This window comes from Amblyomma mixtum, chromosome 3 (assembly GCF_055824585.1).
Source record: "Amblyomma mixtum isolate Tamu chromosome 3, ASM5582458v1, whole genome shotgun sequence".
Lineage (NCBI taxonomy): Eukaryota > Metazoa > Arthropoda > Arachnida > Ixodida > Ixodidae > Amblyomma > Amblyomma mixtum.
Window position 1 is genome coordinate 152,483,163 of NC_143014.1, and position 15,893 is coordinate 152,499,055.

Sequence of the window (15,893 nt, forward strand, 5' to 3'; positions counted from 1 at the left end):
AAAAGAAACTTCGAAAACTCGCGAGCACAATCGCCGACACCGTGCGACAAAAGGATAAAACCACTCGGGCTGCCCTCGTGAATGTACACTAGCCCTCTTCGACCCCACCTCCTTCCGAGATAGCGCAGCGATGGGGTTGGATTCGGTTCACTCGAAGAGTTGGTTTAAACCAGATCAGACACATCGACATAAAAGTTATAAGTACAATAAGATAAGGCTCACGCCTTTGTAAGTCTAGGTCTCTCTGTCTCTTCCAAAAGAAAATAAGTGAATTAACAGATTTCATACAGCCAGCATTCCAAGAACGCTCCACAACAAAAACTGTCCAAACGAGCCTTTCCTAGCTTTATCGAAGTTCTCGTATAAGTCACTGCGCGCTGTTCCTGTTTTTTTTTTTTTTTTATGTAGAATTGTTCAGGGCACACCGGAAACATCCTAATGGCGGTTTCCAGTGGTCGAAGAGCAGCAGTGGAGCAGTATGGGCAGACGCTGCAATTTTAAACTCCATTCCTGCTCATCTTCGGCTGCTAGAAATAGCCAGTTTACAATTACATTTTGCGAGTAAGGTCGCTTGAAATGGCATTACTGTGGTCCCTATCATGGTCAACTATGCACAAGCGCCGTTGGAAGCTGTGCACTACCGAGTCCGCTTATCTTAAAACTGGGGACAAGTAAGTTGCACAAGAATTGCGCTTACGGAATGACTTGTTAGCCACTTCTGGGAGAGGAAAAACGCACTGCACCGGGTTTCACACGTCTGCTATGATATTTCCGCTACGCCTCTTCTGGAGGGAAGTGTAACGTGCTTTTTCGATGTCTTCTCTCGCGGCAAGCGATACAGCAAGTTGCTTGAGTTGGCACGGTGGGGACAAAAGTCTCTGCACCGCGTGCTACGTCGACGAAGCCTATAGCTCTATTATTAGCCGCCGGCTAGAGATCACACTTGTGGAGGTGAAAGCCAAAATCCTGTTCTTTCACCTCTATAAGGCAGTCTCCAGCCGGCGGCTAATAATAGAGCTATCAGCTTCGTTTACGGAGCACACGGTCCATTAACTTCTGTCCCCTACTGTACGTTGTAAAAATTTGTACACCATCGCAACCGTAGCAGCGGCAGGAACGCTGCCAAGCGGCGACGCCGTCATCGGCAGCGCTCCGATCACCGTCACAGTGGGCTGTAAATTTTTGACAAGGACTGTACGTTTGAAATCGATATCTTTGAAAACTAAGTGCATATCCTTGAAAACGCAGGCGGCAGGTAACATTCCCGCTGTTACCTAATTCATCAACGCAAGCACGATCACAGAAAATTTATTCGGTTATGCCGTAGCATACGATCCAACAATTAAGGCGCAAAATTTCGGCGTTCCTGCATTGACGAGGTAATTTACAGCACGCGTCCGGCCCAATACGTACCGCGGCGCCGCGCTGAGCGGCAGAGGTCATTCGCGCCAGTGACCGGCGCCGTACCCCGACAACTCCACCGCGCGTTCACCGATGGGTTGCGTAAGTGATCGATTCGCACGGCCGTCCCGCTCGCCCGCGCACTCCGCAACAGGCGTCAAACTCTCCAGCTGGGACAACACTCCGGCCGGACACGCTCACTCGCCCTCCTCTCCTCCTACGAAACGCTTTGGCGCGAAAGCAAACGCAGACGTCACTCACGGGTACGAGTTCATCCCGATATCGCAATCGTTCCTTGCGGAGGCCGGGCCGTGCGGGCCGGGTCGTGCAGCGCCCACGTACACAGCGGCGCTGGGCCGCCATGCGCGGATTACAGGTTCGACATTTTTCGAAGCGCTAAAAGAACAAGGACGCAGAGGGAACAGACAAGGACGAGCGCTCGTCCTTGTCTGTTCCCTCTGCGTCCTTGTTCTTTTAGCGCTTCGAAAAATGTCAAATCTGCACCAACTAGCCCGATCCACTACCCTTCTGAGCGGATTACAGGCTTATAGAGTTGCCGCTAACGGCCAGGAACGGAGAAAACGCAGCTTAAGAGCACTAAACAAGTCGAGAAGCATCCTAAAAAGAGGCCCTCATTCACTTGAGCAAACACTTTACGATCTGACTAAATTATCTTTTACAGTTAACTAAGTGCAGACGACACGCAGTGTGTTTGGGGTTATGGTTGGTTTATGGGGTTTAACGTCCCAAAGCGGCTGAGGCTATGAGAGACGCCGTAGTGGAGGGCTCCGGAAATTTCGACCACCTGGGGTTCTTTAACGTGCACTGACATCGCACGTTAAAGAACCCCAGGTGGTCGAAATTTCCATGGCAGCACATCATCAAGCACAGTGGAGCTGCGACAAACTCAGGTGCAGAGCCTCGGTGCTGCTGCAAGCCTTTAATGCGAGCATGAAACATGAATGCCAAATGTTTGAGGCCAAATAAGGCTTTTAGAGGTTACCAAGCATGCCTGCTTAGGGAAGTAGGCATGCTCAGCTTTTACAGGCTCCTTGGCCAAGAATAGGACTGCTCTCACTGCAACATCCACATGGCTACATTTGCAGTCCAGTAATTTGGCCACAGCTTATACTTTCAAGTTGCCCCTTTGCGCTTACACTTTTCTGCAACAGTTCCATAAGTGTGACCCCTAAGTATCCCAATTCAGTGCTGTGAATCTCTCTGCTGCGGCCAAATTTGCAGTCCACTAATTTGGCCGTAACAGGGAGATTCACAGCACTGAATTGGGATACTTAGGGGTCACACTTATGGAACTGTTGCACAAAAGTGTAAGTGCAAAGGGGCAACTTGAAAGTATAAGCTTCGATTTTAAATTGGCACTGCACCAACGAGATGCCAGCCATCTGTTCAGTTAAATATAAAACATGGCTGTGGCTAGCTTAGGTGGTGCAGAATGGTACCCAACACAAAAAAACCATCTCTGCACATAAAATGCACCATACTGTCAAAGTTCATACGTTCATTCCATACCAAGTGATCCAGCGTTTTTTCAACCATCAAGGAGTTTGATGGAAAAAAATCTGATAGGTTCCTTACACTTACACTACACCTACCGGGCATACTATTTTTTTTTTTCTGAAATATATTTTCACATGTTGATGGCACCTGTATTTTTCTATATAAATGGTAGAGGATGCAGTGAACAACATTTTTTCTTACAACTATTTCAAATAGCTGAATACTTTCAATGGTGATTAAAGAAGGCCGGAGAATGGCAGAGGCTATTGGAAAACTTATCTCAAATTAGCTGATAACATGGAAAATATAGCACACGTAAAAGCACGAAAAAGTTCTAATTTTTAAATTTTTTGTTGAAAAACTGCTAAAGTGGAGAGGCAAAATTTTGACATAGGCTTGTAGTGCATGAACCAAAGAACATTTAGAAGATATTTCTGGTCACAAATAATCAACATGGTAACCAGAAAAAATTCCAAACAATGCAAGTTTATAAAAAAAAATAGCTTTTGAGCAGAAAAAAGTAGTGTTTTTGTTTCTTAATACTTGAGTTTGTTTCTACACCTATATCCTTTTCAACTGAATCATTTCTCCTTACATCAAGTGACCATGTTTACCTACCATTTTTTTTTTATTGTATTGTATCCATGCTATTTACTCTTGACGAGTGAACTGTAATTATGACTGTCTTTTCTCGCCTTACTAGACTATAACCGCATATGCATTTTTGTTCTTATCAGTTCATAGAATTTGATTTGTCTTTGTTTTATGCCTTAAATCACGATAACTTTATGTTCTACCCATCAGGTTGTATGTTCTATTCAAATCAAATCAAATCATTATTTTCCTTGGTATAAGGATGGGGCAGTCGCAAAAAGCTGCTCCAAGTGGCAGCTTGACGAGGCGACTGCCCCTCGTCTATGTTCTATTAATTTATGCCGTATATCACAAAATTTTATGTTGTATCCTGTCTAGAAAAATGGAATTTATTTATCAGGATGTACTGTGAGCTGTGCTGTGTACTGTATCTTTTTTTTGCGTACAAGCATTGCCACTGTACCGCTGTCTAGTGCATGGGGGCCTGCGGTTCTGTCAAGCTGTCATTTGTGACATACTGTCAGCCTCCAGTATCGACCGTGTACCCTAAGACACAAATAAAGACATTATTAAAAACTCCTCTTGCTGGTCCAAGCAAAAATATGCAATAAATATCTTTACGGACCTTCTCTGCTCAATGAATTCTGAAAGGGTATTTATTTTTTAAATGCGAGATATAATTTCTTGAATTTCGGCAACACTGCCACACTCAGAGCATACCACAAGCAGACGGCACTGTGGAGACTGCAGGGATGGCAGTGAACTTAAAGTAGGGGCAGTGGAACAATCTGGTGCTATGAGCGTAGGCGTAGTGAAGCCAGAAATGTTGGCTGCCAACAGTGGCACTGGCATGGAGTTAATGGTGCTGATGTGCTGCTCATGAGCAGTCGCCACCGTCTTTGCTGCCGCTACATCGGCTTCGGTGGTCGGGAATCTTTGAGATCGTTTGCTTGTTTCTGGCTTCAAGACGGCCAGGCAAGTCGCATTCTGGGTCAATCGTTCCTCAATGCGCAAAGGTCGACTGTAGTGTTTGGTTTCTTATGAAGGCGCTGTTGTCATCGGAGAACTTTCTCGGAAAGAAGGACACGCAGTAATTTGAGAATTATATATCGCGCTTCGTGCTGCTTAGAGACGGCACATCAGCAGCATGAACTTCACTCTCTACACCACTGCCCCTGTCGGCAGTCGACACTCTCAGCTTCATGCTGTAGCACCCGTTTATTCCACTGCCCCTACTTTAAGTTCACTGCCACCTCAGTCTCCACAGCGCCATCTGCTTGCGGCGTGCTCTGTGTGCGACAGTGTTGCCAAATTTCCCAAAAATTATTTCTTGCATTTAAAAAAATATTCTTTCGAAACTTTCTTTATTCATTGTGCAGAGCCTAAGGTTGTAAAGGCATTTATTGCGTACTTTTGCTTGGAACACCAAAGGGAGTTTTTTGCTGCTCCAAAGCGACGTTTTCAATAAACTAACATTGTTTGGAAGCGAAGCTTTTTTTGTTATGGCCCGAAATATTTTTCAAATGTTCTCTGTTTTATGCACTACAAGCCTATGTAAAAATTTTGCTGCTCCGCTTTAGTGATTTTTCAACAAAAAATTGCAAAATCCGAATTTTTTCGCACTTTTGTGTGTGCTCTACTTTCCGAGTTGTCAGCTAATTTGAGATACAATGTTTTCCGACAGCCTTTGCCATCCTCCAGCCTTCTATAATCACCATTGAAAGTATTCAGCTATATGATATAGTTGTAAGAAAAAATGTTGTTCACTGCATCCTGTACTAGTTATATAGAGAAATAAAAGCGCCGTAAAGACATGAAAATATTTTTCAGGAAAAAAAGTATGCCAGTAAGTGCGGAACCTGTGAGATTTTTTCCAACAAAATCCGTGATGGTCGAAAAAAGTGCAGGATCACTTGGCGTGAAATGACCCCATACTGAAAGTATGCTAGAATGAATGGGTGCCATAGCAGAAGCCACTTAGATATCAATGGTGTGCTCACAAAATGACACTTTCAGATGAAGAGGCGTGAAATTTTCCTGCTAATGACTTCACTCGCTTAGCACTGAGCGCACATGGAACACTTACAGCTGCACGACTGATGGAGAGAATCTTACCCTTCAGTATTAATGAAGGCCTCGATCTTAGAAACAAACATTTTCCTGTGTAGCAGAAGCTAAGCATCATCATCAGCCTGACTACGCCCACTGCAGGGCAAAGGCCTCTCCCATGTCTCTCCAATTAACCCTGCCCTTCGCCAGTTGTGGCCACCGTATTCCCGCAAATTTCTTAATCTCATCCGCCCACCTAACTTTCTGCCGCCCCCTGCTATGCTTGCCTTCTCTTGGAATCCACTCCGTTACCCTTAAGGACCAGCGGTTATCTTGCCTTCACATTACATGCTCTGCCCAAGCCCATTTCTTCCTTTTGATTTCGACTAGGATGCAAGTACCCATGTTTGTTCCCTCACCCACTCCACCCTCCTCCGATCTCTTAACGTTACACCTATCATTTTCCTTTCCATAGCTCGCTGCGTTGTTCTTAACTTAAGCTGAACCCTCTTTGTTAGCCTCCACGTTTCTGCCCCATAGGTGAGTACCGGTAGGATACAGCTGTTGTATGCTTTTTCTCTTGAGGAATATTGGTAAGCTACCATTCATGATCTGAAAGAACCTGCCGTATGCGCTCCACCCCATTCTTATTCTTCTAGTCATTTCCCTCTCATGATCTGGATCAGCGGTCACTACCTGCCCTAAGTAGACATATTCTCTGACTACTTCTAGCACCTCGCTACCAATTTCGAACTGTTGTTCCCTTGCTAGACTGTTGAACATTACTTTGGTTTTCTGCATGTTAAGCTTTAGCCCCACTGTTCTGCTCTGCCTGTCTAACTCATTGATCATGCTTTGCAGTTCATGTCCCGAGTGACTTAGCAAGGCAATGTCACCAGCGAATCACAGCTTACTTTTCTCCATTAGCTCTTATCCCGAACTGTCCCCATTTCAAGCCCCGCAATACCTCCCGTAAACAGGCGGTGAATAGCATTGGTGAGATCGTGTCTCCCTGCCAGACATCTTTCCTTATCGGAATTTTATTGCTGACTTTATGGAGGAATGGCATCTGTGCAGTCGTTATAGATATCCTCCAATATTTTCACATAACACTTTTCCACACCCTGATTCCGCAATGCCTGCGTGAAAGCTGAGGTTTCCACGGAGTCAAATGCTTTCTTCTAATCAATGAAGGCTTATAGAGGTTGGTTATATTCTGCGCATTTCTCTATCACCAGATCGACAGTGTGAATACGGTATATTATCGAGTATCCTTTACGAAAGCCTGCCTGATCATTTGGTTGATTAAAGTCGAAGGTTATCCCGACTCTATTAGCGATTACCTTAGTATATACCTTGTAGACAACGGACAGGAAGCTGACTGGACTGTAATTCTTCAAGTTCTTGACGTCTCCCTACTCATGAATAAGGATAACGTAAGCAGTAAGCGTTTTTCCAAGCTTCTGCTACGTTCGAAGTCACAAGGCATTGCGTATACAGGGTGGCTAGTTTTTCTATCACTGCACCAGAAATGTAAGGTACGCATGCTCCTGAAGAGTCTCTCTTGAGTGTGCAGGCAGCAGATTCCTTGTTCAGCGTTAGACCTCTGAAACTCTTTTCAGACACCCAAGTGCACTTGCATCAAGGCTTAAACTGCTATAATTTGCAATTTTGTCAAAATTGCTGGTTACTTGTGGCTAGCTTAGGTGGTGCAGAATGGTACCTAACTGAGAAAAAGCTCTAGCCTCAGAGCCTTTCTGCACAGCCGCATTAATTTTCATCAGCATGGTGCAAGAACTATAATTTAGCCTAATTTGGTGTAATTGACCCACCAAATTGTGCTAAATCACCGCACTTTTGGGGGACATTAAAAAAAATTTCACCACAATGGGACATGTGCATAAAGACAGGTTTCCAACAAGTGCCTCTAGTAGCTAGAACGGTGCTAGTTTCAAAGCAGAGCACAAGAAGAGTCGATGTAGCTTTGTTTATTGGCTCTCCGTATATACATTAGAAACACTCACTGCACGATGAAAATTAAGAAAACCAGAAAAAGGAAATGCTTGCACACATGCAATTGTGACAGGCAAATACTTTGCTTCTTTTCTTGCCCTAGCATGGCCACATATTCCTTGAATGAACATATAAGTGTGCTCGCACAGATCAGTTTTATCACATACTAAGCAGGCAATAAAAAACAGTGCTTGTTGACACACAAAACTAACTATTTTCTGTCATTATTCAATGCACTGGGCTGCAACTACATCAGATTTTCCATACAAGCCAGAGTTGTACACAAAGCACTCACAGACAAAGGTGGCACATGTGGAAGTGACAAAGTGTTGCCCCAAGTAGCATATGAAGCAACAACACATTTTTCATCACATGAAGCTGCCTCTAGAGTAGGCAGACAAAGCAATCACTGCAGACATGAGACGAGCAACAATCACAATGCTGTTGCGCAAAGGACAAACAAGAAAACTAAACTTGTACGCTGTCAGCATTGGCAAACAACCACTGAATCAATGCAGACATATGAAACAAATACCATCAGCAAACCAGCACCCAGTTCTGAACAGGAAGGAATGCAACACCGTACGAGGCAAAGAACCCATTTGACAAACCTGTCATCCCTGGAGTTTTGCACAAGCTTCCAGCTTTGTGCAACTCTTATTTCACTGATGCATATGGATCACCAGCTTCACAGTGCTCGGTGAAAAAATCCACTTCATCAAGGTTAGTAAAATTCTACATCAGTATTTCAAATAACCAGTAACAAATTTCAAGAGCTCACAAAAAGAATACTGCAAAAATAAAGAGACAAGCCACAGAAGCGATTGTTACCTCTGTTACCATCCTTATATAGTGAATATGCATATACATTTCAATCTGACAAGTACTGTCCACATCAGTGAAAGCTGCCAGCAAATATAAGAGATATTCATGTCTATGCCAGAGCACAGGCAGCAATGTCTTGGCTAATATCGAAAGACATCAGGTGAAAGTCATGTTCTCAGGCAACCATTTCACCAATCAATGCATGAAAGTGGCATTAAATAAACAAATAGAAAGTATGAAGCATGCAGCCTCTTATGACACCTCCAAAAGCTGCAACTTACTTCGCCTCAGCCTCCTTTAGGCTACTCGTCAGTTGTGCCACCTTCTGTTCCAGCTTTACCGCTTGCTCTGTTTTTGCCTTCAGTGATGACTCACAATCCTAGGTTTAAAGATTTAAAAAAGACCAAAATGATGCAATTGCAAGAGGAAAAAAAAACAAGTAAGCACAGCAATCTTGACATCTTCACAAAAGCATAATTGCAATGTCACTTTTTCTAGCAAATGAATTCACATAACCATGTTCAAATGAAACAGTTTTTCATTGTGTTCTGCATGGAACTACAAGCCAACCAACCATGGAGCATCAAATTAAGCTAGCTAGCTCACTATTACGTGGAATATTAGTACAAATAAATGGTACGTTAAAAGGTTCAATAATTTCATGCCAAAATATTAAATTACTGATGATGACCTGATTTTAATAGTGGAGGGGTAGCTTGACCAAAGAAATGATAAGGCTAACATGTTTTTTGTTCTGCATGAGATACGGTCAATAACCAATTTTCCCAAGCATTACACACCAGACAATCCGAGCACCAGGACAGGGGACCGTAAGCACACTTAGGGGACTAGGACCGTAAGCACACTTACGATTCTAGTACAAGTAGACAGCGTGAATTTATACTCTTTTCTAACCACACCTGTGTAGGCCGCGAGCAGAAGACACGCAGAAGACTAGGCACGAAGGAACACTTTTAACACGCTCTCCTGACTGGCTGAGGAAGTCTCTGCCTTTGGTAGTGCTGCAAGTTAGTTATGAGATGGAGTATATATGTGCGAGTGCTGGGAGTGAAAAGGAACCATCAGTGTGGCACTTTAGTGGCGACGTTTGCAACGTTTTCGTGGCTAGTGCAGTGCATTTTTAGATAAGCGTCGCGAAAGTGATTTGCGAAAATGCTCCTGGCGCTCCTCACTGCCGAGCTCATCTTTTATGCCTACATCAACGACGTTGACTGGCTGAAGATCTTACGGAAAGCTAGACCGACATGCACGCGAAAAGATAAAATACTTGAGGCTGCAAATTGGACTTCATGGATGTCAGTTCTGAAGAACTGCAGTGCACCTGCTAAAGTGACTATGTTGTCCTTAATAATGTTCTGCCACAAAATGTGCCACCAACCATCACAAAGACATGCAAATTATGCACCTACATATTTGTCATAAGCATTGCCAGCATATTTTATGACTTTCATACCACCGTATTTTTTGTCACCAAAACTGCTGGAGGCCATGAGATCACCGACCGAAATATTTGCTGCGCTATCGTGATATCTTGCATCTAGTGTGCCTATGTGACGAGTAATACACATAGGCTAGGGAAGGCCTAGACTGCCGTTAGTAGCACCAATTGTTTTGTTTGCTGACATTGTGAACTCCACACTTTTGAACCTGGGATAGCTCAATGGTCCGAGTGCTTGGCTGCTGTGCCACAGGACACGGGTTCAGTACCAGCTGCGGCAATCGCGTTTCGATAGAATTGAAATGCAAAAAGCACCTGTGTGCTGTGCGATATAAGCACCTGTGCGATGTCAGCACACATTAAAGAATCCCAGGTGGTCTGAATTAATCCGAAGCACTCCACCGCGGCCTCCCTCGTATAGCCTATGTGTCGCTTCATGATATGAAACTGCATCTTCTTTATTAATCCACTGCAGCCTGAGCAGCAATTCTGCGCAACAAAACAATTTAGTACAGCAAAAAGCCTTGCTGGGAGATGTGATTTCGCGCATTCACAAGATCAGGCATAAAACACACTTAGTCGCAGCTTCCTAGGCAATTTTCGGGTAGCCAAGAGGCCAGATTGTGGAAGTAGTTTTGACAGTCACTGCGTCCATCTCTTGGGATGATGACTATGTAGACTTCTCAGACATATGTATCCACTCAGTGTTGAACTGATGACTTCATAACAGACATGGTCTTTCGGTTGCAATACCCTATCTGCTCTGGGGACTACCCTGTGCCACAAGTGCAAGCAAAGCCACAGCGGTGGCTCAGATGTTATGGTACTCGGCTGCTGACCCAAAAGATATGGGTTCAATCCCGCTTCAATGGAGGCGAAATGCTAGAGGCCCATGTACAGTCGGGGACAAAGTCTCCGGACCACGTGTTCCTCAAACGAAGCTTATAGCTCTACTATCAGACAGCGGCTGGAGGCCGCACTTGTGTAGATGAAAGAACAAAAATTTAACTTTTACCTCCACAAGTGTGGTCGCCAGCCGCCGACAAATAGCAGAGCTATCGGCTTCGTTTGAGGAACACGTGGTCCGGAGACTTTTGTTCCCGACTGTACTGTGCGATATCAGTGCATGTTGAAAAACCCCTGGTGGTTGAAATTATCCACAGCCCTTCCCTATGGCGTCCTCATGGCCTGAGTTGCTTGGGGACGTTGAACCCCTTGAAACCAAACCAAACAAGGCCAGGTGAACAGGCACCGAAGGAGCTTTACAAAAGTGGCATTCGATCAATGCAAGTCTGCTAGCCCGAACTGCAGTTGGGTACAAAGCATGCATTACCTATTATCGCGGCGAGTCTGCTTTTGGACCTGGCTGGGCTTCACAGGTATGCCACGACAAACAACAACCAACAAGCACATCACAGGTACCAGGCGCACAGACCGCGACGACCACCTGTGGGCTCAGAACGCACCACCACAGGAGCTTACGCAACAAACACCGCAGGAGGTACCAAACCACTACATAAAAGCTTAGTTTTAGCACAACTTGTTCGTGCATGGTGCCCCATGCTACGTGGCAGCAGAGAACCTAACGTTCACGCACTGAGATGCACTCTGGTAGCCCAAAACATACACAAACACAGCACGAAATGCTACTGAAAGCCGGGCACGCCACTTGCTGCGTCCACCATTTTGCAACCAGTTGGCCCACATGCCATAAGGTTCCCGCGCCGCTGTGGTTGATGCATGTACTAGAGTGCATTATCTGTGCACACTCCACCGTAGCGGGCGGTCAGTGTCAACACCTAAATATATTGTTGCACCGTGCTGATGACTCATAGGTGCTTTGCACTATTTAAAAATGACCAATGCTCTTCAGGCTCGTTACACCATCAGTTATGTAGTCGAAGAAGTCAACTTTAAGTATACATAAACGTGCTTAAGGGGAGAAGCTGGTTTTAGAAAAAAAAGCTTTATTAATGAAGTCACATTTATGAAAACATCAGGGAAATGCATGTTTGTGTACTGATTTCAAATATATATAATCTAATTTTATGTAAAACAAGTCCTTGTTTACTCATACAATCTGTATGTAACCTTTTACCTAGCACTTTCAAGAAATTTTGCTGCAGGAACTTGCTAGAATGCATGCCATTGGCTTGTCTTGACATCAAGCTATGCAATAAGCGGGCTTCCATGTGACGTGGTCCGTTTGACAGATCAGAAGTCGTTTTTTATCTGCTGTCATATCGTCATTTTAAGCGCAGTGTATTCATTCATGCTCTTTTGTTTGCTTTCTTTTGTATTTTTAGGTAACCGAGTGCATTTAATCTTGCTCTTTGTCTTTCTATAAAACCCTGTGTGTTAGCTTTTGCTTCTTTATTCGCACTTTTACTTGCTTTGTTTTGTCGCGATGTACGATGTATCTGTACCGCTCCTGCCTTGGCTACCAAATGGAGGCTGGCAGTATTGAATAAATAAATAAATAAATAAATAAATAAATAAATAAATAAGGGTAAAATGATTATCCTGCCTATCATAGAAGTTGAGTTACAGGGTTTTGGAGTTGCCACGCTACAATGGGAAGAAAAATTTGTATACCTGTTTCTTAAGTGACAACTTCAAAATCCTATAACTCAACTTCTATGACAGGCAAGATGATAATCTTAGCCTTATTGCATAGCTTGTTGTCAATAGAAACCAATGGCATGCTGCAAGTTCCGTGCAACAAAATTTCTTTGAAGTTCTCAGCAAAGTTAGAGAACATATTGCATATATGCACAAGGACTTGCACATAAAATTAAATGACATACCGTATTTACTCGAATGTAACGCGAGTTTTTTCCAAGATTTATTCCGCTTAAAGTCTACCCTCGCGTTATAATCGAATACTGCACTTCGAATGGCCTAAAGTACAGTGGCTGTAGCCTAAAGCAGTGCCGCGGTGCAGCCATTTCGAAGCTATCAGCTCGGTTTCGGTTTCCGCAGTTTTGCTATCTTATGTTGGCAACATGGGTACCAGGGAAGCCAAATTAGGCCAAATCCCCATCCATCCAAAGCCAAAGCGTTCTTTGTGTTCGTTGCAATCTTGCGCTCAACGCGTGGTGTTCTTGTGGCGTCTTTCGCGGTGTTGATTCAGTCAATTCAGTGCACACGATGGCAATGCGTCGTGCTCAGTACGACGCTCGTTTTAAGAGAAAAGCGATTTTGTTAGCTGAAGAGCTCGGGAATTCTGCTGCAGCTCGAAGACTTGATCTCAACGAGTCAACCATCCGCGGGTGGGTGTCTGCCGCGTGGTACAGCCTGCCTCGCGACATGGTCGTTCGTTCGTTCAAGAAGTGCTGCATATCCAATAACCTCGATGGCACAGAGGATGACATCGTCTGGGAGGTCGACAGCGAAAAGGAGGACTCTGTTTCCGACAACTCCGAGTCCGAAAGCGAGGAAGATGAATAAACATGTTGGCCACGATGTTCATTAAAGGTACTTTGTTTTGCGTCTGTAAGCCTCGCGTTATATTCGTGGTTTTATTTTTTTCCCACTGGGCAGCATGTAAAGTCACCCCTCGCGTTACATTCGCGGTCGCGTTACATTCGAGTAAATACGGTACTTGGAATCAGCACACAAAAATACATGTTCCCTGAAGATTTCATAATTGTGACTTCATTATTTAAAAATTTTCTGAGACCCTCTTCCCCTCATAATAAGCGAAAGATATAGCACTAAAGTAACCCAGCAGAATTTGTTCTCCCAAGAAATGGCAGTACATGCTCAGACAGGAAAAGCAAGGTAGGTCTTGGAGTCCGACATTAAAGGGACACTGAGGAGAGCTCTATTAATATTTTTTTTATAGCAAAATCCAATAGTTCGGCATTTCATGGCTTTGTTGCCACTTGGCCGGCAGCGAAAGATGCATTTATTTCTAAGAAATTTGAATTCGAAGTTGAAAAAGTTTTTCCCGCCGCTCTGATTCAAACTTGGGATTCTCCTATGACGAGACAGGACTAAGTGACGTGAAACATGACGTGCACATGACGTAACGCAGACTCCGTGATTTCTGGCGGCCAGCAGTGCGGCCCAGCAGTAGCCGAAAAGAAAGCTACCGCCGGCCGCACGTTGAAGGCATCTATCGGCTATTGCGGTCGTTGCTTCGTTTACGTTTGTACCGGCGTTTTGCCAGCGTTACAATGGATCCCGTTCTCGAAGTCGTCAACGAAGTTCTCGCAAATAGACACCTTTAGCATACCGTGTACCTTGTTTACCGTTAGCGGAATACCGGGAGCCCGCATACCGCTGTGACCAGGCGCTGATTGGTCCCGGCGCTGCAGGAGCGCGCGTAGCTGCCGGGTACGTGGCGCCATCTGGTGACGTCAAGGAGATTTGCGCATGCATTTGCTGCGCCTCAGTGATTCGTGGCCTCTCGTGTCCTAGTGTTGCTAGAACTATTGGTTCTAGCAACACTGTTTTGTCCTATGACGTCATGAAGCTTGTACTTGCGAGTTTGGCCTGTGGCGGCGATACCTGTATTTTGGTTCTTGCTCTTTTCTACGTTACAAGAGCTTTGTTGTCAGTATGAATGGCGTTTTTGTAATCAGGAGCTGGTATTCTGTCGATGCAAGTCAACTTCAATTTCCCCTCAGTGTCCCTTTAAACAGGCGCAAAAGAGCTTGTTGGCTGCTGTCCAAGATATAACTGGAACCACCTCTATGCTGGGATGTCTCGTTTGGTTTTGGTTTATGAGGTTTAACGTCCCAAAGCGACTAAGGCTATGAGACACCATAGTGAAGGGTTCCGGAAATTTCGACCACCTGAGGTTCTTTAACGTGCACTGACATCGCACAGTACACGGACCTCTAGAATTTCGCCTCCAAAGAAATTCGACCGCTGCAGCCGGGATCGAACCCGCGTCTTTCGGGCCAGCAGCCAAGCACCATAACTACTGAGACACCGCGGCGGTGTAGGGATGTCAGATAGGAACTGTGTGACTAACACAAATCATTAAATGCATACTAAGAACCTTCAGCTTAATTACCCATTGTCATCATTGCTACAGGACAAAGACAACTCTCTCAGTGATCACCAATTAGTCCTTTCATGCGTCTGCTATGGCCAGCCTGTACCAACAAATTTCCTAATCTCATCTCCCCCCTATACTATCCCTTGCTACAATTTTCTTCTCTTGGAATTCACACTGCAAACTTAACACTATCGGCTGTCTATTTGAATTACATGTTGTGCCTATGTCAATTTCTCTTGCTGTCTCTTAACAATACCCCTACCATTTTCCTTTTATATACTGCTGTCTTCTCCTGAATTTTACTACAAGCATTTTCATTTTTCGCCAAGCTTCAGCCTCATAGGTAAGTGCTGGCAAAATACAACAATATGTACTTTCCTCTGGAGGTATATTTGTAAGCTGCTATTAATGGCTCGTTCTTATTCTCCTGGTTATTTCTCTCTCAAGGTCCAAATTAACCACCAGTACTTGGCCAAGAAAGGTGTATTCCCTTACCCCTCCCAATATCTCACTGACTACCGTGAAGTGCTGTTACCTTCCCAGACTGTTGACATTAGTTTCCTTGGTATTAAGATTTATATTTACTGTTCTGCTTTGTATGCTCAGGTCCACAATAATGTGCTGCGATTCCCCCCCCCCCCCCCCCCCCCCCGCTGCCCAAGCTGAATAATTAAATTCAATTAACATCTTAATTACCTGAAGTTTGTTGTACATCTGAAGGTTGATAGCTTTGATGTCTTCCAGTTGTCTGCGTAGGCTCACTATGCTGTCCTGCTTTTCATGAATGTCCTTTTCGAGCAATTTCAGTGCCATCTCTGCTTCCTGGAAAAAACAAGCAAGAAATTCAGCAGAGATAAACATAATACGCATTATAAAATTGTGGTAACAGTGAGAACTAAAGCTAGAAATCTGCGACAAATTTACTACGTGGCACAACTTTTTGTGCCTTGCAAAAAGCATCCATTAAATTTGAGGCTTGGCACAGACATAACAAGAGGTCTCTCCTTGGGACCTCCACCTGTG

General features: G+C 44.4%; 1 protein-coding gene across 4 annotated transcripts in view; it reads right to left on the minus strand.

Moving 5' to 3' along the window:
• LOC149352395 (RUN and FYVE domain-containing protein 2) overlaps positions 1-15,893 on the minus strand; it is a 68,221-nt gene that overhangs the window by 13,421 nt on the left and 38,907 nt on the right. For all 4 annotated transcript variants that reach the window (XM_089581558.1, XM_089581559.1, XM_089581557.1 and 1 more), the window contains 2 exons: positions 15,567-15,692; positions 8,682-8,779 (listed from right to left, as the gene is read on the minus strand). In XM_089581558.1, coding sequence (XP_089437684.1) covers positions 8,682-8,779; positions 15,567-15,692 — 224 coding nt within the window. The remainder of the gene's footprint in view (positions 1-8,681; positions 8,780-15,566; positions 15,693-15,893) is intronic.